This window comes from Aulonocara sp. 'chitande type north' Nkhata Bay, linkage group LG5, assembly GCF_057382095.1.
Source record: "Aulonocara sp. 'chitande type north' Nkhata Bay isolate Kocher_YH1m ecotype deep benthic linkage group LG5, A_spYH_male_GT1.1, whole genome shotgun sequence".
NCBI lineage: Eukaryota > Metazoa > Chordata > Actinopteri > Cichliformes > Cichlidae > Aulonocara > Aulonocara sp. 'chitande type north' Nkhata Bay.
The window spans coordinates 25840793-25864619 of record NC_141348.1 but is presented as its reverse complement, the minus strand read 5'-3'; the positions used below and the strand labels follow the sequence as shown (position 1 = coordinate 25864619).

At 39.1% G+C, this 23827-nt stretch overlaps 3 protein-coding genes across 11 annotated transcripts in view; 1 reads left to right on the top strand and 2 right to left on the bottom strand.

The window, feature by feature from the left end:
• The window catches only part of erc2 (ELKS/RAB6-interacting/CAST family member 2), a 46312-nt gene extending 39681 nt beyond the window's left edge, over window positions 1–6631 (top strand). For 5 of the 6 annotated variants that reach the window (XM_086292517.1, XM_086292515.1, XM_086292516.1 and 2 more), the window contains 6 exons: window positions 2224–2347; window positions 2443–2603; window positions 3649–3796; window positions 4588–5214; window positions 6258–6325; window positions 6463–6631. In XM_086292517.1, coding sequence (XP_086148643.1) covers window positions 2224–2347; window positions 2443–2603; window positions 3649–3796; window positions 4588–5214; window positions 6258–6284 — 1087 coding nt within the window. In that variant the 3' untranslated portion in view covers window positions 6285–6325; window positions 6463–6631. Of the gene's footprint in view, window positions 1–1854; window positions 1867–2223; window positions 2348–2442; window positions 2604–3648; window positions 3797–4587; window positions 5215–6257; window positions 6326–6462 lie in introns of all 6 variants that reach the window. The other variant, XM_086292518.1, reaches the window with a different exon arrangement.
• Window positions 6632–10648: 4017 nt separating this feature from the next.
• creld1a (CRELD disulfide isomerase 1a) lies at window positions 10649–14778 on the bottom strand. 4 transcript variants are annotated; one of them, XM_086292525.1, is made up of 6 exons: window positions 14648–14778; window positions 13530–13701; window positions 13346–13429; window positions 13088–13183; window positions 12398–12538; window positions 10649–12292 (listed from the first exon to the last, which is right to left on the bottom strand). In XM_086292525.1, the coding sequence occupies exons 2-6, from the start codon at window positions 13699–13701 to the stop codon at window positions 12072–12074; spliced, it is 714 nt and encodes a 237-aa protein (XP_086148651.1). In that variant the 5' UTR covers window positions 14648–14778; the 3' UTR covers window positions 10649–12071. The 4 variants fall into 4 exon arrangements, with proteins under 4 accessions (XP_086148651.1, XP_086148647.1, XP_086148648.1 ...); XM_086292521.1 differs by having other exon boundaries at window positions 13530–13760; window positions 14648–14722; XM_086292522.1 differs by having other exon boundaries at window positions 13530–13745; window positions 14648–14716.
• Window positions 13816–21956, bottom strand: LOC147330743 (uncharacterized). Its single transcript, XM_086292520.1, has 15 exons — window positions 21247–21956; window positions 20638–20797; window positions 20121–20355; window positions 19436–19539; window positions 19237–19342; window positions 19108–19149; window positions 18855–18973; window positions 18257–18313; window positions 18091–18151; window positions 17776–17999; window positions 16685–16738; window positions 16547–16601; window positions 16365–16466; window positions 16173–16211; window positions 13816–16088 (listed from the first exon to the last, which is right to left on the bottom strand). The coding sequence occupies exons 2-15, from the start codon at window positions 20743–20745 to the stop codon at window positions 15517–15519; spliced, it is 1878 nt and encodes a 625-aa protein (XP_086148646.1). The 5' UTR covers window positions 20746–20797; window positions 21247–21956; the 3' UTR covers window positions 13816–15516.
• Window positions 21957–23827: the final 1871 nt, after the last annotated feature.

Sequence of the window (23827 nt, the reverse complement as noted above, 5' to 3'; positions counted from 1 at the left end):
ACTGCCGCAACTGCATCTGGTTTCACCTGTGTACCTGGGTCTGCCTGCTGTTTGAAGGATTCAAAAATCTTTGTATCAGAGTTACACAGTCTGTTTTTAGTCCGTGGTGCCATTATTTTATTCGCGTACATGATACAAAGATCCCTGGATTCATTTTGATTTCATTTCTTTAGAATGTTTTTGCTTTCTAGTCTGCATCTGTGTCCGTGACTGCTTTTTGATCATTTAAGGAGCTTTTCTACGCGTGTGTGTGTGTGTGTGTGTGCACGTGTGCATGTATACACGTGTAAGGGAGAAGGAGTTTGTGTTGCATGTTTATTTTGGGGGCAGCAGTCATCATTAAAACTCATTTATCTGTGCACTGATGATGTAAAGTGGGAAAAAAGTCCACAAATATTTTGCTGCATGAGCAATCACAGCAAATTAAACAGCCATGTGAAATTTTAAGCAAATATGAAGTTCAAACCTTAAAGATCAAGGGTTGTACTTCATATAAATGCAAATCATCAGGTCATAATGTTGTGAATATATGTCCAGATAGGCATATATTGCTTGCCATTTATTTGCACCACATGCTACACTCATTTTTTACTGTTTTGGCGTGTTTCTGTGGTGATGCTTGGTAAAGTCACACAGTAAATTCAGTCACACCGGTGTTGCAGCAAACTGTCAATATAAAAATTGCAGTTTTATAAGCAAATGTTTTGTAATTTGTAACCCTAACTAAAAACGCATTGTATATACTGCAAATGTTTTAATACTAATAATACTGCAAATAATGCACGCATCAGCACCTTTATCTATAGAACTTGGTGTGATTTACCCACTTGCTTTGACTTCTTTACTTTTTTTACATTTTATTTGAACTTGCTATACTTCCTTGTGTTCTTGTGGAAATAGCTTCCTGCTAACACACTTTAAGACACACAAATATACACCCTTTTGTGTCTTTTTGTGGCGTTGGTTGTTTGTAGTAGCTTATTGTATAAGTGTCTGCCCTCAGCTAATGTTTGCTGTTGCCACGAGCACGCTTCCCCTTCTCATTCCAGCCACCCATCTGCTCGCCTCACCCCAAGTCACCCTCTGTGACCCAGCCACCCTTGCACCCTCATATCCCATTAACACCACCTAACAGACCCTATTTTCTAGTGCCCCCTTCTTCCTGCTTTCCATCCCAACCTGCCCCCACGTGCCCTGCCTAGCTTGCTCTACGAGATACTAAAGGAAAAGATCAGCCCTAGTGGCCTGCATGAATAGAGCTGCTGTGCTCCACGTCTACACGCGCTCAGTGTGGGGTGCTGTAGTAGGTAGGGTCTGGACTGAGCCCTCAGTCCTGAAGTGTGTCAGTTCAGTCAGGTCTTTTCTGTCTGAACAACCCTGCATCCATAACTGATTCTCCCACTAGCTCCCTTCTTGCCCACTTGATCAAACCACCGTTGGCTTCCTCTCCTTTTGCTCGACTCTCCAACCTGTCCTCTCCTCTTATTTTTGCCCGGCTAACTTTTGCCTGACTAAATGCATGTCTGCCACTTCCAGGCTTGGCAGAAGATGCACATGGGCCCTTGTTTTCAGAGAAGGTGCATCCTGCATTAGCTGTGTCAGGCTGCAGAGCAGTGACTGCCACAGGCGTGTTTGTAATTTTCCATGTTGTTGGATGAGCAATGAACACAGCGTGATCTCCTCTGGGTTCACTGTACTTTTTTCTTGTGATTGTTTCTTTATGTTCTGGTTCTAATGTGTCTGTTTTGTTTGTTTTTTACTTTCCTGTGTGTTCTCTTATTTCCTGCTTCCAATGTCTACTTCACTCGTTCCATCAACCCCTTGTCTTCTGCCTTTTCCTTTCCCCATCTGCAGTCTAGCTCCCAGGTAAGTAATGACCCTGCTCCCATTACATCCCCATTTCTTCCTAACTCCATCCTAACACTGGTGCTTAAACCTGTGATTTATCTCAGCAATGCAATTAACATGAAGCTATCGCTACATCTGTGATGCTCATGTTTTGTTGTTGTCCTGGTGATCTCATAAGCGGTACTATTTTGAAACTGAATACATTCAAAATGCACTTGACATGATCGCCCATTGCTGTACTGGCTTTGCTTGTTTTGTGTTTCACATTTTTGTTGTGGTTTTGGGTATAAAATGCACCCATTTCATAAGTCTACATATTTTTCATATAACTCTACTGACTTTTAATGGAAATGCACAAATTTTGTGGTTTTGCAGACAAGGGGGTAAAGATCAAGCTAAAAAGGGTTCAAACATCAAACTGGGGCTGCAAGGTGACAAGAAAGGCTTGGGACAGGACCCTCGTAAGGACAGCTCCATAGATGGTGGTCACCACTTGAAGGTGATGTACCCTAATAAAAAAAAAATTTACCCCTGATGATACACAGTTTAATAATTACCTAATGAGATATATGTCCTTGTTTTCCCAAACGTCAGTTGGAGGAGCTAATGAACACGCTAGAAAGGACGAGGCAAGAGCTGGATGCCACCAAGCAGCGTCTCTCCTCCACACAGCAGTCTTTACAGGAGAGAGACACTCACCTCACCAACATGAGACAAGAACGCAGGAAACAGCTGGAGGAGATCCTTGAAATGAAGTTAGTGTTTTCTGAGATTTGCTGTTAGCAAAAATCAGATTGGCGGTCTACATTTTCAACCTCCTTTTTTAAAAAATGTTCTTGTAATTAAGCCTTGGATTAATTTCTTTTCTCAAAATGTAATCCAGTTCATTTGTTTTTGTCCTTCCCCACCGTCTTTATGAGAAGACAGCCGACATAGCACTGCTAAATTGAAATTTGATTTCATTATCAGAACAAAAAGTAATCTGAAATCCACCACGATGGTCACACTGATATTCAAAACAGTAGCCAATCTACCCAAAATGTCTGTGTAGGTTCTCAGTCATCCAGGTCATTGTAATCTAAGTTTCTTGAAGAGGTTTCACTTCTCATCCAGGAAGCTTCAGTTCTAAGACCAAATGGTGGAGAGTCCCAGTTTTTTTTAAAGGGACAACTCCCACTAGGGAATACCTGGGGCTCTCCACCATTTGGTCTTAGAACTGAAGAAGCTTCTCTGAAGTGAAACCTCTTCAAGAAACTTAAAATAGTCCAATAATTTTTCTTCCCAAGCTCCTTAAATCTACCCAAAAGTCAATATGTGCTGCACATTCACCCTGAGGCCAGATAATGTCCAGAGAAATTGCAGAAAAAAACACAAAATCTCAGACTCTACATGCCTTGGTTAGCTTGTTAAATGTTGAAGTTCATGACAGTTTGGCTTGTATGGGAGAGCCAGAAGAACATGGTAGCACACATCGTAAAAGTGCATCTTAAGAAAAAACTGCCCTGGACAAATGAGATCAATGTGGCAATGTTTGCTAATAATAATTAGCACAAAGTTTGACAAAAACCAAACACAACATATCAGTACAAACACCTCATACCCTGTTAAAGCACAGTGTTGGTGGGGTGATGATTTTGGCTTGTTTTTCAGTCGCAGGGTCTGAGCACCTTGTAATCACTGAGTCGATCATGAGTACCTCTGTATATCAAAGTATTCTAGAGTCAAATGTGAGGCCTTCTATCTGATAGCTAAATCTTCCTGGAGATACTACTGTAGTGTTTTATGTTGTTTTTCTTTCAGACAACAAGCTCTGCTGGCAGCAATTAGTGAGAAAGATGCTAATATTGCACTGCTGGAACTGTCTGCCTCGAATAAAAAGAAGACCCAGGAGGAGGTGCTAGCCCTCAAGAGGGAGCGGGACAAACTGATGCACCAGCTCAAACAACATGTTAGTACTGCAGCATACTTCCAAGGAAATTTCTCTCTGCCGATGCTTGTTGCCAAAATAAAAAATGTAGCTGTACAAGTCAGCTAAACAATTTTCTACAAGGTTATCACTGCATGACCACTTTGCAAGTTCAGAGTCATTTTTCTGCTTTTATTTCTTAAGTCTTTGTTAATTCCAGACTAGTACTAAAATGAAGTGATGTCATTATCATCTCAATTTGCAAATAATTTGTGGCCGTAAACATCAGAGTTGAATAAGAAGTCTGTGCCTCCAAGACTTCAGTTTTGCAGCAGTCTCAAATATTCCGTTTTTTAATTTTTTTTTATTTTAAGCTAACTCAAATTTTAAAGCGTACAGCTCTAGTATGATTTACACACGTAAAATTCTGGCAGAGGCAATCTGGCCACTTTTCTGTCTCTAGTTTTTGTCTTATGTCACCTTGGAAGCACATAAACTGATCCTTGAACAGTGGATGGTCACCTGGAATCATACTGTAGTTTAACCACAGACGGTATATAAAGAATGGAGGAAGCCTCTAGGCCTAAAGCCATTGTAAATGTGTCTAAGAGTTATACATTCTTTCTAACTGCCAGTAGGAGGTGAGAGTTGTTGCTCATCTTAATCAGTAGTTTTAAGCCTTATTTAATACAACCTGATTTTTATGTTATGAATTAGGACAGCGACAGTTACTTTGTTACTGACAAGTTGCTGCCATGTACTGCAAGTGTGCAGTCTCCTCACTTCTGCCAACTGCAGAGCGTCATGCACTGACCTCTGCCCTCCTCCTACAGACACAAAGCAGAATGAAGCTGATAGCCGACAACTATGAAGACGAGCAATATCATCCACATGCTCCTCACCACCCCCAGTCTCAGCCCCCACATGCTCCACCTCAGCCCCAGCCCCAGTATTCCCACGCTCCCCACCCTCAACAGACTCCATATCCACACGCCCCGCACCCGCAACATCCGCAACACCAACAGCACCCACAGCACCTGCAACACCCACAGCACCCACAGGCATCCCAGCAACACCCACACCCACAGCAGCCACAGATGCAGTACCCTCACCCTCCTCACCAGCAACATCCTCAGCACCCTCAGCCACCTCCCCAGCACCAACAGCACCCACGCCCTCCACAGCCCCAGCACCCTCACCAACAGCACCCCCAGCATCCTCAGCAGCACCCACATGGGCATCTGCCTCCGCAGCACCCTCACCCTCAGCACCCACACGGACCTCCGCAACAGGGGCCACACCCCCAACATCCACACCCTCAGCACCCCCAGCACCCCCAGCACCCTCAGCATCCCCAACACCCTCACCATGCCCAACATCCACGTCACCCGTCGCCCCACCATCGCGGGGGACCAGCCCGAGGACCCCCGCATGCTGGTCATCGCCCTTCCCCAGACCAGGTAAGATCACACATGTTATCTCTGTTATTAAATGCTATTTACAACATGTTTCAAAGGTCAGCACTGACGTCTTTTTGATATGGAAAAGTAAAAATGTCTTAAAACTCAGTTAATCTAATAACTGTGACCAACAAATGCCACAAGCTACATACTGTACTTGCATGTGACACAGATATCTGTGATAATCTCAGCCATGATGGTTAGAGAAACTGATGATTAAAGATGATTAAAGAAACTGATGGACATTATGAACAATGCTGGGCATCCTCTGCACACGGCCATAAACAATCAGAAGAGTCTGTTCAGTGACAGGTTGCTTCTCCCCAAGACAAGAACTAACAGACTTAAAAACTCCTTTGTCCCACACGCCATCAAACTGTTTAACTCCTCTCTGGAGGGGAGAGGGAGGGGAAACAGGAGGACAAAGGAGGGGGGAACAACTAAGCTGTAGTGCCTCTTCACCTCACTGTACAATACCTTGTGCAATACTTTTTGTAAATAGTCAACAGTGCAATAGACTCAATACTTGAAATGTGCAATTCACTTGTATTTTTATTTTTTATTCCTATTTATTCTATTTATCCCCTTTGTATATTTTATTTATATTTGTCTCTGTATTTATATATATGTGTGTGTGTGTGTGTATATATATATATATATAACAATTCTGTAACTGTAACTTCGGTCGTTGCTGTGCTTTTTGGAAGTCGAATTTCCCAGAGGAACCCACCCGAGGGATTAATAAAGTTCTATCTTATCTTATCTTATCTTATCTCTTAGAAGTTTGCTTTGACAGACTGTCAAATACACAGTAGCACAGTAGTTGGACAATAGATGCAATGTTAAAATTCTGTTGTAGAGAAATAGTTGTGACATTAAGCGAACAAAGAATTAACCGCTGACATCGCTCCAGTCACCAGATGTTGGTCTCAATAAATAAGACACAGTTTCAGTCCCTCCAGTTCTCAATGCTGCTTTGAATAAAAGCAACATAACAGCTTCTGCTGCTTTCTTCTCCTCATGCATAACGCTGCCAACGACAGGATGACGAGGAGGGCATTTGGGCATAATCCTTGCTGTGACAACCAAAGCTCTAATGTTGTTTTGAGGGGTGAGAAATATTTAAGACTTTCTTAATTTTACTTCTTTGGCAGCGGAGTCTGTGGTGTTTTGTAAAAATCTCAGCATGTTTGTCAGATTTATATTTTTATCTTTATATATCTTTGTATTTTTTTTTCTCACATTCAGATGATTCAGTCACTACTGGAGGAGCACAGCCATGCCATGATGTTGTAACACTACCCAACTAAATATTTATTACCTCCACTCAATCAGTACCCAGCAACGGGACCTTTTTTTCCCAGGAAGAGGAGGGGGAACTCAGGTGTGCAGGTCATGCATAGAGACTGACAGCTGAGCAGGTATTTCACCCATCTGGACACGCATAGACATGCTGTAGTGAACATTATATTAATTACACTAAAAGAAAAATCTTTCCAAACTGAAACTTCCACTGTCTCCTTCATGTTCTGTTTAAGGTGATGTGGGAGCTCTTCTTGGTGTGAACAGGACAAGACGCACTCCACTTCACACAACATTAGATATTCACAACTGAAATGGAAGGAGAGAGAACGATATGGAGAAAGAGATGTTCTGTGTGTGTCTAATTGTTGCTTGGACATGTGATTAACACGGGAGCACTGTATCAGAGGTTACACCGAGGTCAACTCACCTGTCTGTCACAAGTTCAGGCCAACGGCGCTCTCTTGATCCACCCAGCAGAGATCTCATGACCGTCTGTCAGCCCAGTATTTCTTCCTTCCTCCTTCTTCCTTTGACTGGTTCAAGATCATGGTTGTCTTGCTGACTGTTTCACCTGCCTAACTGACTACTCTGGCTCTGGTTGGCTCCTCCGCCTGACTCTTGTCATGGTTTTTCAATCCTCACTGCCCTCCTGACTCACCTGGTGACATCTGACCCCTCTGCCTGGCTGTCATGACCTTCGGCGTGTTGTAATCATCAGATTGTTTTGCTGAGCTATATTTTCCCTCCGTGGCACGCAGTGACTTCTTCCTTTCTTTTTCTTTTTTTAACCTTTTTACCTGCCATGTGTTTCTTCAGCATTTCTAAACGTGACGTGGTGTCCCTTTACTAGCATGTTCCACACAGTCCAGATTAAGTGGTTTTAGGGTTTCTTTTGTCATTTCTTGTTGGTAAAACGAAGAGCTTTGATCTGACTGATGACAGGCTTGAGCCTTGCCTGCAACATCAAGAGGTCTCTGTGGCTGTGCAAGCAGGGCCTTCCAGTTCTCTGGCTAGTTTTAGCCTTAAGGCTGTGGCTGCACTGGATTTTATCTTCATCTTACCTCATTTTAATCAAAAGTAGTCAAAAAAAGAAATAAACTATGCAGATGTAAACATAGAGTGAATGCATTCCCATCCTTACTTAAATCAAGTCAAAATGATTTAATTGTCCAATCACAGCAGCCAAGGGAGTGGTCAGAATATATTGATCAGATTATTTAGATTATTTCTGAGACTATGCACCTATGCACCTCCTCTGTGTTGCAGGAATTTTTACTAATGGTGCTTCTGCTGGTGCTCAAACTAAACGGTGTGAGAAGACCTGGTAAAGAGCATCTTTTAGTCCTTTTACAGTAAAGGGACTTGATCCCACAATGGGCTTCATAAACAACTGTAAAGGAGTTCTTTGTACATATGATTTGACAAATGGGGTTTGTGATCCACAAACAGAGGCTAGGTCCCTCAGCAAATACTGCTACTATAAGCATCATTCTAGACTATAAAGAGAAGGCAGTGTCCAATAGATGTTTATCCTGCAGGTCTATTGGAGCCACTGACACACCAGTGTCTGACCTAGAGTATGCTCCTGCTCCCCTCTCCCTTGTACTCTTCCAGCAGTAGTTTGTGTGACCTCCCCAAACATAGTGACTTGTTTTCTCCTTCTCAACAAGGTGGCCTGTGCCTCGTAAAAACTGTACACATATGATAGATATGAATATATTATACATATAGAGAGAAATCTATAGAGTGTGTCTATATGTGGTCAGAAAATCATTTCAAACTGACAAGATACTATATAAATATATATATATAATATATATATGTTTCTTTTTTCTTCATGGTTATTTTTCTATCTGGCTGGAGGTCTGAGAAATGTCTTATTTAGAGCGTTGAGCGGTGTGATTTTCCTCTGATTTGTACTGTATATGAAAACCCCCCTCAGCAGCAAATTTAACATTCCCTGTCTGAAAATACAGGACAGCCCAAATAAAAAAAAATTAAGAGCTTTAGGACAGTTTATGGGAAACAAAGAAGTGTATCCAAATCTATCTAGAAGTTTAGAAAAGGTGACATTATTACATTCCTTTCTTAATGTGAAAAACAACTCAGTTGAAGACCACTTTGCCTGTGGTGACGACTTTGAACAGCGACTTTATTTATTTTTTTAATTTTGCAGCTCGCACAGGTAGCATTGAGATTATGTCTGCTGAACTCAGCAGTCAGAAGCTTGCACTTGTGAGAGGACTATCACAGTTATCACCCAACCGGAGGTTTGAGTGACTCTGTCTGGATGCATTTCCTTCGTGTGTTTGTCGTTGTTGTTGTCTCGTAAGCCGAAGTGATGATGTATGTGACTGTGACAGCTAACAGAGTAGAAAAAAAAAACACACGCGCACACAAATTGTTACAGTATAGTGGAAAAATGAAGTAGACTGTTACAATCCCCAGTTCCTCTCTCTAACCCTCATAGTGCCTGTGTGTCTCCCTTTTATGGCCAAGTGTTGGTTGTTGTATATAAATGTCTTTCCATTTACTCATCACTCCAAGGTGATCTGTGCATCATCTTTTATGTGTCTGCTTCCCACCGTTACGGCTCTGATCCACTGACCAAGAACCAACAGACCGTGTGAAACCTTGCTGTTTGTGTTTACAAATGTTAAGATAAATCCTGACTTGGATGTTTAAAAAAAACAAAAGGGAAGACAATGCAAACAGACAGAGGAGCAACAATCCTCTCACTACACCGAGAGGGGGATGAAGTATGAATCCTCTATTTTCAGGTCCTTATCTACTGAATACTTGAAGTAGGGAGTTCTCCTACCATGAAATAGTAACATATGATTTACATGGTAGACGACATTTCAATTGTGCCCATGCATGTCGATTTTTACATAATGTGCCAACTGAAAGCGATGATGTAAGGATAATCTCCTGTTCTCTATGCAGAGCGATTTCTCTACTGTTGCGTCAAAAAAAGGTTTCGGAGACACCAAGGCTTAGAGGCTGGGACTGGTTTCCTGAGCTTAGACGCAAGAGTAATCTGACATTGCGCGTGACAGATTTGAGAAGGCAAGGCTTCATCGGTGCCTAGAAACAGATGTGTAGAAAGACTTGAAAAGTCACCAGTAATTTTCAAAAGCCTTCAGAAAAAAGAAAAAAAAAAGCCTACCATACATTTTCACTGTATTCTTGTAAACAGGTTGTTTTTGTTTTACTGCAAATCACTGAAAACTTTGGATTAAACAAATCACTGTGACCAATGCCAGAAACGCTTTTGTTTAACGGAACAAATATTATGTTTACTTTTTTATTATTCATTTTTTTGTATTTAAGTTAGCTTTATTTTTTCTATTTTTTCGGTGCACTGAACATGCCAGTTTGAGACTGTACTATTTGTATAGGTAAATGTTTTGAGGTGTACAGTAAAAACCAAGGAGCAAACTAAATGTGTGTCCAGCATGCTGAATGATTATTCGTGTGAACGTGAGCTAATCTCCCATAAAGCATCATTCCTCATACATTAATTGCATCTGCATCGTGCATTGTGACGGTGTGATGTTGTGTTTGAGAGTGATGTGTGTCTCACTTACTGTGTCCCCTTAGTAGACAGCCTGTGCAGTTCTGTGAGAGTGCAGCATGTTCTTGGAGTTGCTGGTGTAAATGCATTCAGAAAAGAGGGATGTGTGCGTGCATAACTGCAATTTATTTGTTTATGAGTGCGTGTATGTTGTTGTGTGAATGCACAAGATAAAACTATTTAAAAAAAACTGAACAAAAACAACAACAACTTTATAAAGAGAAAGTCCCTAAATTAAAAAAAAAAAGTGAGATTGAGTAAGTTTGGGGGAAAAAAAAAGCATGGATACTCTGTAATGTTTTGTTTTATAAAAACTATAGGAGGCTGTCCTCAGTGCCCCAGTTTGCTATTGTATGTGCTGTATCAGAATATTACTATTGAGTGTTGGCCAGCTTGTTTATATCCATCAAATAAAGGTGACTTTCTTTCTGTCTGCGTTTGTGATTTTTCAACTAAAATCACTTAAACAGTTGCTACTTTATACATAAACTTTGTCTACCTTCTTTAAGTTAAAACCTGATTTAATGCTCACTGAAGATGACTGATTCAGAATAACTGTATGTAAAGTATTTATTTGAGCATTTATACCTTGAAAAATGTGCACATGGAAAGCATTGAACATAACAGCTTTACTACAAATTTCCATACACCAACACAAATCAGGATCCTAATGAGGACACATAATCTTTCCTTTAGTTTGTGCTGACAGCAAAAAGCAAAGATGAAAACCAGCACAGAGAGACTTTGACTTCAGAAACATGAACAGGTAGAAATGGAGGCAGCAGCCTAACTGCTCATCGCTGCTTTTGCTACATGTTAAAGTTCAGGGTCTGGCTGCTGAGCTGGGGTCCACATGCCTTGGACCATCGTCTGTAAACTATAAAGATGGTTATGTTGGGAAATTTTAAATAGATCACCAGTTTGTGAAATACTGAGACCAGGCTGTCTGGCAACAACAACCTTGACATAGTCAAAGTCACTTAAATCATTAGCCAACTATATATTTGCATAAACGGCAGCTGAACAGGTGTACCTAAAAAAAAAAAAAAAAAAAAAAAAAAGGGTGGTGAAAGCATTCTCTCATTGTATTTTGGCTGCTCCAAATACAGAGAAAAAAAACCCAATCGTTGGTCATTTCTAATGCAGTACATACAAATAACAGCAGCATTTTATATGGAAAACTGGCCATGGTCATTACCTTGGACTGCTGCAGGAGCACAACATTAATGTGTTTGTTTGATATATATAATAATCTAAACACATGACTTTCTTCCTAAGCCTTCTGCTAAGATACCTTCTCCCCCCTTTGTTTAGATCTTTAGTTTGGATTCTTTGGCTCTTACTTGTGTAAAGTGAGACAACATTCACCGTGGTATTTAGATGTCTGCAGCTTCATTAATGTCCTTGTGAGAAAGATACTTGAGACCCTGAAAGTCAGTTTTTCCTGGGTGCCTGTGCCAATACTTTTAAAGATTTAACAGGTTTTACTTGAATCTCCGTAATCAAACTCACTAAAACTGCAATGTGCACATAGAATTCAAGACATCTGTAATTTTATTCTACGAAATAAGACGATGTTAGATACCACCAAATGCACTTCAACTCTTTAGCTGCTTAACTGAATCAACCTTTTGTAATCTCACTGCACAAATATATTTTCTTTTCCGTACTCCATAAGGACCATGATATCACACACTGACTTATGGAAAAACAATTTAAATCCATGAGTCTGAGAAAAATCTGCAGACTTGCAGAAGATAAGGCACACTAAATGTCACCCTCCTGAATCAAAAAATTTTATAAGCAGCATAAACTTAAAGTAATAGTTTATACACTTTAACAAACAAGACATTTTTAAAAGCACATATTATATTCCACACAATACAAAATAATGCAAAACTCCATGGCCACTCTAAGCAGCAGCGCATTGGTTTGTCCATTTCCTGTAAAGTTCTCTTTGCAAAAGTCTGCAACTCTAATGTCCCTTTACAAAGCTGTTTAACAATCGGTCGCCTCGATCAGAAAGCCAGTAACCCGCCATGGCTGCCAATGCTCCCATAAACACAGATGTGTAGACCAAATCTCCCTTTGCTGCAAGTGTTGCCAGAGCACAAAGGACCACCCCAAAAAACATCTGCTTCAGTATCTCCACCTCATCATCCTGGATATCCTCAAATAGACCTTTCTCCTCAAAATCTGCAGAAGGGTGGGAGAAAAGAAGAATTCAGTTTGGTTTCCTTTGAGCAAATTTTCTGTTCATGTATTTGTAAGTGTCCATGGTTAACATTAGGTGGCACTCACGAGGCAACTGCTTTTTCACGCAAACACTGTCCATGCGGATGAATCCTTCAGCGCAGTCACAACGGAAAGATCCTTCTGTGTTGGTACAAATCTCATCGAGACCATGGCAGGCAAGCACACGGTCACTGCATTCATCTATATCTGAGCAAAACAATAGCAACAGAATGGTCAGACTTTTTAAGCAGCTAGAACTTTGGAGCTCTACTTTTCCACCATGTACCTGCATCATTATTTTTCACCTACTTTTTGCTCTGTCTGTCATATAGAGTGAAACTAGTACATATAGCTAGCGATGCTTTACTGAGTCATTTGTTTGCTTTTGGTTCACATTTAATCATCTACTAGTATCTCCTCCTTCATAGCCTGGTTGCACTCAATGGTGTTTTTGCCTCAAGTTTTGTTGTTTTGACCTCTAATGGGAACAATTTTCTTGCATATTTTTTCAGTGTACTCTTTTCACTGGAGGCTGACATACAAGCTCTTTCTTCAAACACACCTGAGCTTGTCTCATTTTTGTGCATTTTGTGCTATTTTTAAGGCAACAATATTGCAAAAACACTTTTATATTGTGAGAAAGAATCATACCAGGTATTTTATTACAACACAATATGGCACAGGCCAGTTTTACAGTGTTCCAGCATTTTTGGAACTCGTGCATATATCATGCACAAACTATTCTCTTGTATTTACCCAAACACTTGGATCCTGTCAGTCTGTACCCAGAAGCACATTTCCTGCAGCGTGCTGGTCCGCTACCCAAGCAGCCCACACAGGCCACGTCGCAGCCTGAGAAAAGAGGGGTCATTTCCTTTTTTTTAATCCACTGCCTGCATCGCATTCTTAAGCTGCTGCAAATAATAAGCAAACAAGTGAACAATAGGTCCAATTCTTAATTTTCTGCATGAGTATCCAACATAGTTTCTTTAACACCAACTCTAAGGCACTGACCTCTGCACTCAAAGGATCCTTCTGTATTAAAGCAGTAACTGTTTGGAGGACAGTTACCCAGCTGTGTGCCACACTCATCGATGTCTAAAACATAACATTTAAAAATGTAAAAACACCTTTTAAAAAAAATTAAATATATAAGTGATAATGTCTTGACTCCAGAAAGAAGCTCTGTATACAGTACCTACACAGATCTTATTATGGAGTGTCCATCCATCTCTGCATTCCTCACACTGGTCATTTTCTGGCCCTGAACACAAACTGCAGCTATCTGGACAACTGCTCACCTGAACAGCCAGCAGACTCCATAGACAAACACCCTGAAGCAGGTTTCTGTGGAGACTCTTCATGCCCATCTGGCCAGAAGATGAAACTATGAATTTGCTCCAAAATACCATGTCTTTACGAAATGGTGCTTGTGTTAGTAGAGATAAAGTGAGATTTATCTGTTTACTTCATGACAATATCAGTTATTTTCCACAATTATATTTAATGGTCTCCAACACTGCTTCACAATATTTCACACATAACACAAACGTTTTTGTTTTGTTTTGACACAGGTTTTATATATTAAAGTTTTACATATAAACAAAGGTTGCTTAAAAATACACAAAAATACTATTACAGTTCTGAAAGCTATATCAATTAACTGCTATTATCAACAGTTACTGGAACATCACAGATATATCATATCAAAGGTATTTGTTGTCTGACTGTTTTTTATTTATTGATTGATTTTTTTTATTGAACTAAATGCTGAAAAAAAGAGGCTTGTGGTAATTTAGAAATGATGTCATCACCTAGTTTGCCCAGTAGAGTGGTTACATTGTTTACATTGTACTCAATATTATCTGCAGCTGTAGCAAATTATGCACCACACTTGAGCAGAAATTATAAAGTTGCTATAAAGCTAATAAATTTTGTTTTACTTCCCGAAAAGTCTAAAAATGGAAACCTCCAGTATTGGCTGGGGTAACAGAATACATTGCTTAACACACCCTAATTAGGATTTTCCATATAAAGGATATTAACTTCTAAAATATTCTTAGTTAATTTATTTGTTCCACCACTGTTTGGTTCAATATAAAAACGAACATTAACATAAACAAACAAACAAAACCAAAAGAAACCGGACGTACTCGGTTACCGTGCTTCTAAATATAAAGTAGCCTTGATGCCAGTCTCTGGTTCTTCATGTTTCACGTTGAAAAAAACAAACATATCAGCCGACAGAAAATCTGACACTAAAACAAGCAACACGACCAGCAACAAACTGACTCTGAAATGAAGAGTATTCGTTACCTTCGCGCTGCTATAGGGTGAAACGGGCAGAAAACTTTAAAAGAAGTGAATCCAAGACAGACCCGCTTGACACATGACCCGGCTGTTGGCTACATTGTGTTCGGTTGCAGAGATAACTCACACCTCCCGCGCGGGCGGAGCACATATCCGTCCCAAGACACCGCTCTTACGGAATGTGGTAATACTTATAACAAGTACTTCAGTAAGTCCTTACACTGGCCCAATAAGAGCCGCTGTCCTTCCAAAGACCAATCATAACTCGATGTGTTTTAGCTTTTAAACCAAACAAAAAAACAAAAACAGAGGCAAATATAGTTATAGACAGGTGTGGACAGGCTTCCGTGCACGGTTATTTTTAGTCTGTAGGAGTTACAGTTTTGCAGCTTTGACAATAAGACTATAATCGTTCTTGCTTTCAAAAAATCCCCTAAAAGACCAAAATGAATAGATCATCCAGATTTTTTTGCCGTTGTCTTTGTGTACAGAGATGATCATCTCAAGATATGTCAGGACTTAGTTTATACTGTCAGTTTGTATACACTGTCCTGGTACAGCAGCTGCTTCTGCTTAAGCAGATTTAAAAAATAAAATAAAATAAGGCTTGAAGGTATGTGGAGATTTAGAACAACAGATTATTGGTTATGGTCTCTGTATGGAATTTGTTGACTGTATTTGTATCACTTATCACTGAGTCGGGAGTCTTATTCTTCATTAGCATATCATCTTCATGGCAGCCAACTCTGATGAACATATTCTTCATGTACACAAAAAAGCAATACAGCTTATTAAAGTACATTTGGGTGATTTAAAAGATTTACACGATGATGCCCTCTTGCTGGTCTTGGTCCCTTTTTAGCCATTGGAGTACCTCACCTTCCTCCATATGATCCTCTCTCTGTCTTTGTCACAGTTAGCTCAGCTAGGAGAGACTGATTCTGAGAGGGAAGACTAAACAGTGGCAGCCCCTGAAGAAGCTCTGGTAAACACCTGTCTCTGGTGTGAGTCTCTCTTGGGTGGGAATCAAATTTCACCAGAACGAAACGTTTACCAGCTCTATCAAGGAGCTTGTCAGCTTGAATTAGGGACAGGGAGGCTGTGAACAAATCAGAATACGGTGACCACAGCTTTGGTAGATCATTTTCTTTGTTCCCCATGCTTTCGTTGATAATATCTTTGTTCCAGTGCATCCATTCTTCGGTTCTCTCCAAGGCTCTACGTGTCAGAACCAGCAGAACTCGGCCACCCAGGCTGTTAAGCTCCAGCAGCTGTGAATGCAGCCATGGCAGAGGCCCCCAATTACACTGCTCCCTCCTGCTCCACTGGTCGACAGACACACTGAAGCCCTTGTCGCTGAGGTTGGACCCGATCTGACACACCAACTTAGAAGTGGCATCATCCACGTCTGGGGGGCTCAGCAGGACAACATGACGCATCTTACAAACTTTAGAGAAAAGTAAGTTAGAATTGTATTGTTGTGGGTGTATGTGTTTGTGTGTTTTAGTGAAAGTAGAGAAAAAAAACTCACTTTTTACTATCCCACCGTGTTGCCAGCTCCACACCCATCCTATAAAAGTAAGAACAGGTAAATTTAAATCACTGGATTTATCACTACATGGATATTTATCTCTTCACAAATAACTGATTCGCTGCACCGTGAATACGCGATGTTATTGTTAGACTACTAACGCGAAAAAGAAAAGGAAATTTTCAAACTTACCCTTGATAGATTTATGAAAGGACCATAACAACAGCACAGTAATGAAAGCCAGCAGCATAACAGCAGTGGCTAGGAGACTCCAGCGCCACCTGCCAGCTGCAACTAGGAAAAAATAAAATCCCTTTTCAGAAAATAGAAGAATGCTATTCTTTTACAATTTTTAAAATGTGACATGTACCTACCATTGTCATCAAAACAAAATGGACCTAGGTCATGTTCCATTCCCTTTACTCTCATCTGCACAAACAAATAAAAACAAAGGAGTTACCTCTGTTCAGGAATCAGGTATGACTAAGTCTATACATTTTGGAATACTTTACCATCAAACACGGCAAGGGCCGGAGGGGTACATTTTCAAACACAAATGTGTTCACCTGATGAAACAATTGCAAATCCTATTAGTTTATAAAATAGGGTGTTCAGCTAGACACTGTTTTATTTTATTTTTGTCTAATACAGATACATTGATACTAATATTGGTACTTCACTCGTTGCAAATGTCCTTTATTTTCAATTAAGAGCTGGAACAAACTGATATAGTGCATGCAATCCCGATCAAAAGTTTAAGACCACTTGCAAAAATGGCAAAAAAAATTTTGCATGATTGGATCTTAACAAGGTTCCAAGTAGCGCTTCAATATGCAACAAGAAGAAATGGGAGTGAGACAAAACATTTTTGAGCATGTAGTTTTTTGAAAACAACGCTGAAACTGAAACAGGCTGTTTTACAGCTGATCAAAAGGCCAAATCTGTCAAAGAAAAATTGATTCATTGTCAAATTCTGTCAGGTAATCACACTGTCACGGTGTTCTGAAGGCAAAAGCAAAAAAATGTTCCCTTTTTGAGTGTCGTCAGGTTGCTGAACTGCATAAGCAGGGTCGCAAAAAGAGTCTCTTGAAATCCATATACCTGACCGTTTGGACCAAACATGGGACATTGAAAGGTGGAAGAAAGTTTTATTCTCTGATGAGAAAAAATGTAACCTTGATTCCAACGTTACTGGCATGACAAGCAGATCCCACCTGAGATGTTTTCTACACGCCACAGTGGAAGGGGCGCCATAATTGTCTGAGTTGTTTCAGCACTGTTTTCAATAAATTGCGTGCTCCAAAAAATGTTTTGTCTTTCTTCTTGTTGGATGTTGAAGCTCTACATGGAACCTTGTTAAGATCCAACCATGTAAAATATGATTTTTTTTTTTTTTTTTTACCATTTTCAGGTGGTCTTGAAAACAGATAGATAGATAGATAGATAGATAGATAGATAGATAGATAGATAGATAGATAGATAGATAGATAGATAGATAGATAGATAGATAGATAGATAGATAGATAGATAGATAGATAGATAGTAATAGTGAAGAGTCTGAAAAAGAGGAGTGCACGCCTCACTAGGCTGTATCACTTCTTACCCAGAGTCCCTTGATGTTTTGTTTCCATGCAGTGCCATTTTCCAGCTGTTGGCTGAAGGCACTCCTGCTTCGACTGTGTTTCTTAAGCAGCCACACTTTACCATCCAGCCTGCAAGGTGCAGACACGTTCCAGGATAACATTTCTCCAAAGCTGGTCATTTGTACATGGGGCTTTGACACGGTGATATTTTCCCATATGTTCTTTTGTGATTCATTTAGAGAATCTAGGGGAGACACATAGTGAGTTATGATGTCTACATTTCAAGGAGGTAATCATCCCAATTAAATAAATACACATTGCTCAAATTTTCTCACCAGATTTATTGAAGGGGCATTGTAGTGACCGTGTAGACCTTTGTCCATCCTCGTACCACAGCTATAGGACATGTGAATATGTGAATATGATAGTCATATAAGTCTGCATGGGACACAAGACTGCTGATATTAGCCAGGAGAAATCATGTAAAAGAGCTGATGATACCTGGAGACACATGCAGCGGGTTACGGAGTACAGTGGTATGGTCATCCTGTTCCAACTCTGCAGAGTAACATTTAAAATGGCTTCAGCGAAGAGTAGTACAACTTTAGTACAATTTGCCTAATTGCCCAGCTACTTTTGCGGGCAGAGGAAGACAATATTCACTACATTTATCAGGTTATGTTTATCAGGTAGTTACTTTGCAGTGTTAATGATTACTTATTATTATTTGCAGTGCATTTAATAAAGCAGTGAAAGCATTTCCTCCTCAAATTCTCGAATTATTCCTTAAACTAAATACCTTCTTCACACACACTAAAAGTAATAAAATTAGCTTCACCTACACCAGCCATCGAATATTATGATTGTATACTTATTCGTGTTTATATAACATCATGAAAAACTCCACATGATGAGTAATTTCTCCTCTGATGCGTTCTAATAATTTGAAATAAAGTGAAATTTTAATGCTACAGTTTTACTTGGAATGGTGTTTTTGCTTCTTTTACTAAAAAAAAAAGTCAAACCCTTTCCAACCTTTGTACAGAATATAAATGACAAACTATAAATGTCATGAAATTAAGGCACTGATATCACTAACCTGACACCTTCCTTTCTGCTCGTACTGGATGCACATCGAGGGGGGGATCTTATTCCCGTCTTCAAGCTGCAGCTCCACTTGATTCATCTTTGAGTTTACTGCAAATGTGAATTTGGGCACTGAAAAGAGGAAATCAGTGTCAGTTATTAGGTATGTTTTCTCTCTCTCTCTCTCTCTCTCTCTCTCTCTCTCTCTCTCTCTTTGTTGTTTTTTGCTTTAATGCACAGGGACATTGTTTGATTGTGTGTTTTACCTTGACACTCTGGTAAAGTTTTCTGCAGTTCCTGGGAGCACACTGAGAACAAACAGGTATATATGTCACTGTTGCCAGATGTGTAATAAGCTGTAGCTTTATAGTTCAAACGTAATTAAAAATACACACCTTCATTAAAAGAAGGAGCAGCAACCCTTTCAGTTATACTTGAGCTACGGACAATCAGGGAGATTTCAAAGGGAAAGCCATCTGACTGAGTAATCACCACTGAGATCTGTAGAAGTCACATACAGATCAGCGTTAATGAGACAAGTATGCTGGGAGTGAGGCAGTAATGGCAGTGCAAAGTACATGGGGTTTACAATACCTTTAGCTGGTTTTGTTGAGTAAGAGCTTCATTATTCACTGTAAACACCACCTTCTTGCACTTTGGCATGGACGCTTCTGTGCAATAACATACTGTCAATGACCCTGTGGTAACACAGAAACAAACGAAGGTGTGGATAAGAAAGAATTGAAACTTCATTTCCACAATAAGCCAGTAGTCTTATCTGTCAAGACGCTTGACTTATATTGTATTACTAACCATTAGTAACTGAAGCTAGTGGTTTTCACTTGTGCCACTGTTATCTATGACAGCGTTGCAACAAACCTCTGCTTCTTCAGATTGACTTATGAAAAAGCAAATCAGATGTAACTGATTTTTATTGTGAGCTAAATTGTTGTTTTGTTAGCCAAACACGTGTTCATTTCACACGAACCATTTCACAAATAAACTCCATATTTGCTCATTCATTATTCCAGTGATGATTCCCAACATGCCAGGACATGTTCTTCTACATCTCACTTGGATGGCTTCCAAAACACATCTGCTTGTATATCGCAGCAAGTAACTCTGACTTTCAAGTAAATAAGAGTCATTGCTCACTGTAGTGGCTTTCCTTCAACCAAGACAAAAGTTTAAAAATTGCATCACATAAAAAGGCACGTTACAGTTTCCTTTTGTTTTAATACAAGGCTGATGTTTGAACTTATAAGTGGAGTTCAAATACCTTGTGAAGTGATCTTGTCTTCTCTGTATTCTTCCATTTCTGAGCCAGAGGAGCCTTGATCCTCCGTGTCTTCATCTGGATCGATGTTAAACTCTATGTCTATCACCAAACATAATGCACATGCTGTCTTGTTCGTACAGCAGAGCTTAAAATCTGGTTTTAGTGTCTGAACATCCACAGTGTTTTTGCTGGGATTAACAGGCATCTCATCTTTCATCTTGCATTTAGAGAGACCCTTTAAGGAGAAAAAAAATTGGAGGAAAAACATTTGACTTGTTACTGAATGAGCCTGGGTGGCAATATTTGCAGTTCTGATGACTATGTTATAAAACATAAAACACTCTGATCATATAACCTTTTGTCTGCTTTTAATTAAATGTTTAAGAACAGATAACTTGATTGGTGAAACAGGAAATGAAAATGTTCAGGGACATTATGATAAACTATCAATGAAAACTGTGTTTTATGTACAGGGCATGCCATTGTCGGTGTATTTAAGCACTGTAAATTATAGTACCTGTGAGCAAATGACTTTGTGGCTGTCATGTTCAAAAATCTCCAAGCCATGAAGTGGCATGTGTAGACTCAGTAAAATACACCAGAAGGACCATCCAAGAGCCAACATTCTTCTTTAGGTATCTGCAGCAGTCCTACAGCATTCTTCTACGCATATTTCTCTGAGGGCAACATTCAAACCTTGTTAAGCGAGTAATTTGGCTGCTTCCTGATCATCAGCTGGGTTAGAGATTGGAAGTTATACACATAGAAACTCTATTTGTACAAGGAAGGGAGTGAGGCACTGAGATAAACTATAAACCCACATATATGAATATGTGTTTCACATTTGTTTATGGTCTAGTCAAAAAGAGATAAAAAAAAAATAAGTTATTTTGTTTAACAGAATAACTTAATCAATACAATTTAGATCTAGCAACTTGACTGGCATTGGCAATCTTTGTGTTGTTAACAAATCCATTACAGTGTTCGCTGTTAACTCAATAGTCCTTGCTTAAAACGCATTCAAACATGAAAAATAAGAACACTGTAGTATGACATTAGATAAGACAGGAGTATAATGACATAAAACTACAGCAAAATTAGTAATCTAATAGAGAAATAGTCTTACTTTCTTTAAAATCTCGTGTTGTAATCCACTCCAAAGTGTGCATTTCTACTGGGTGTTCAGCTCCACACCTTACCAAAGTATCCCACAAGTGCTTGAGTCATGTGAAAATTGCACCACACCGCACGTCATTGTACTGAATCAAGACAAGTCCCTCCCTCTCTCTCCCTGCCTCTCTTTCTTTCTGTTCCTGTCTGCAACCGAGACTCAGCAATGCGCATAATCCTAAAACTTCCTGCTCCGAATTCTTGATTACAGTGTAACCAACACAAACGACAAAGTTCAAAGTCCACAAGGAGGTTTTTTTCTGGGGTTTTTTGTTGTTGTTTTTTTTTTAATCAGAACAAGGTTCAACCTTTATAAGACTAAAGTATTCTTAAACAGTACACAGAGTGTTACTTTAACAGTTAACAGTTCCTATTTGGGTTTTTTGTTCTGTTTTTTTGGACAGCACTTGATAATGTGTTCTCTGTGCCTTTGTCAAAAATTCCTTGTGTTGCTGTTTTTGGTATACTGTGCCTAGATAAACAAGTTTAACACCTACTTGCATGTCTTTCATCCACTCTAATGCAGCCCGTTGAGTGAGAATTATTCAAGGAGGAACACAATGGCACACACCTTGCACAGCAGCTCAACTGGTTTGACCACATAATGCTTAACTAAACTCAAAACCGTGTCTGTCTCTTGAGAAGAAAAAAAAGAAGAAAAAAAAGAAAAGAAAACGTATATCAGTGTTTTTGCTTTGTCACTGTGAGACAATGGCACTGAAGTTTTCAAGCCTTTCTGCATTTACCATTTCATTTTTTGTCCGATTTGTTTTTCAATGCACTGCAATAATCAGAAATTTCCAGTTTAAGATAACATCTTCTCTTTGTTTAAGAACCAGTTAATAAAGAGTGAGTGAACAGTGAGGCATATCACCACCCGTGTAACCGAACTCTGCTTGTCCCTGTCCATGCAAGTTTGAACACTTTAAAACTTGTGCTGTGTTTATGTTTTTCAGTTTCTGCTATTACCATTAAAAAAAGCAGATAGCCTTGCTAATCTCATTTCTTTTCACTTAAACATGGAGTTAGCTTTCATTCATAATGCTTCAAAATTATTGCATTTAAACAGGTTGCCAATGTGAAGTATTTGTTACTTTAGCGCAGTGTAAGAAGTGTTCACATTACTTTCACTTTTGGTTTGTATCATGAAGAGACAGGTGCATGCAGAGCTACAAGCTGGTGTTGTTGCATTCTTTACATTGAAAGGACTAAGATGCTTGGTAGAAAGCACTAAGACAGTAAGAAGTATATAAATAATACCTTTTTTACTGTCAATTCTGTGCAAAGGAGTAATGTTGGAAGGTAAAGTGGCACCACACATTTTCTACTGAGTAATTACCGTTATTGCAAATCTTGATATATATATATATATATATATATATATATATATATATATATATATATATATATATATATATATATATATCAAGACATTAAATACGAGGTTATACGAGTCATTCATATAAACCTTTTTTTCTGTTAATGTTGGTAACAGGTAGAAAAGTATGAAGGAGCATTAGTAATATATTAGTAATATATATTATTGATCATATTGATCATTATTGAGAATACATTTGGAATTTCTTCCACAGTTTTCCATCTAACTTTCTATCCCATCTTTTTAATGTCCTTAAAGTCCTCTCCACACTCTGTTTATGTGCTAAGAAATAACCTCCTTCTTACTAAAACCGATTCTGAAGTACGATCTCATTAACCCAACTACACAAGACGTTTTGCAGAGGGTAAAGCAGCCATGACAGTTTGCTTGATACAACAACTGTAACATTCAGATTTCTTTTTCTCAAAATAGAATTACAACTTTAATCTTGAAACTTCAATTTTATTCTCAAAATGATAAATAATATTTTTCTTCTTAATGTGGCCTAATACTCCATCATAGGAAAGACATTTTCCTCATTTTACTTTGAGTTATTTAACTTATTTCACAGTTAATATAAATCTTTCTTTTATAGCTTAGCTTATAACAAAGAAAACTCTAGTCTAGGTGTTGGAGTAAAAAACCTTAGTAAACAGAACCAATCAGTGCAAAGTTTAAAAAGACTGAAGAGACTGCTTAAACTTTTCTTTAGGAGTTAGATATGTCACTGTATTTCTTGGTCAGTCTTGGACACATCACCCAGTTTGGACTGGTGTGAATAAGTGACCAACGAACTAAATAAGGCCACACATTCTAAGGAGGAGAGGCCAGGGCCCCCTATAAAAACATGGAGGCTCCAGTCAACATAACATAACAACACAAATAAAATAGCCTCTACACATTTAACAGAATATTCATGCTCACAGTATTCAAGTTAAAGTTGACAGATTATATGAGTTAGGCTGTATGTTATATAACATATGTGTCATGGTTCTATTGTGAACCAAAGTCTAACGTTTTGTTAGACTTTGGTTCCACTCCACTGATTAAAATAGCTGCCTTTCCGCACCAGTTGTGGTAGAGATGCATGCTGGGAATTTTTTTATTTTTTATCTTAACTTAATCTCAGTCATTTGTGCAAAATGTCCTTTAACCTGTT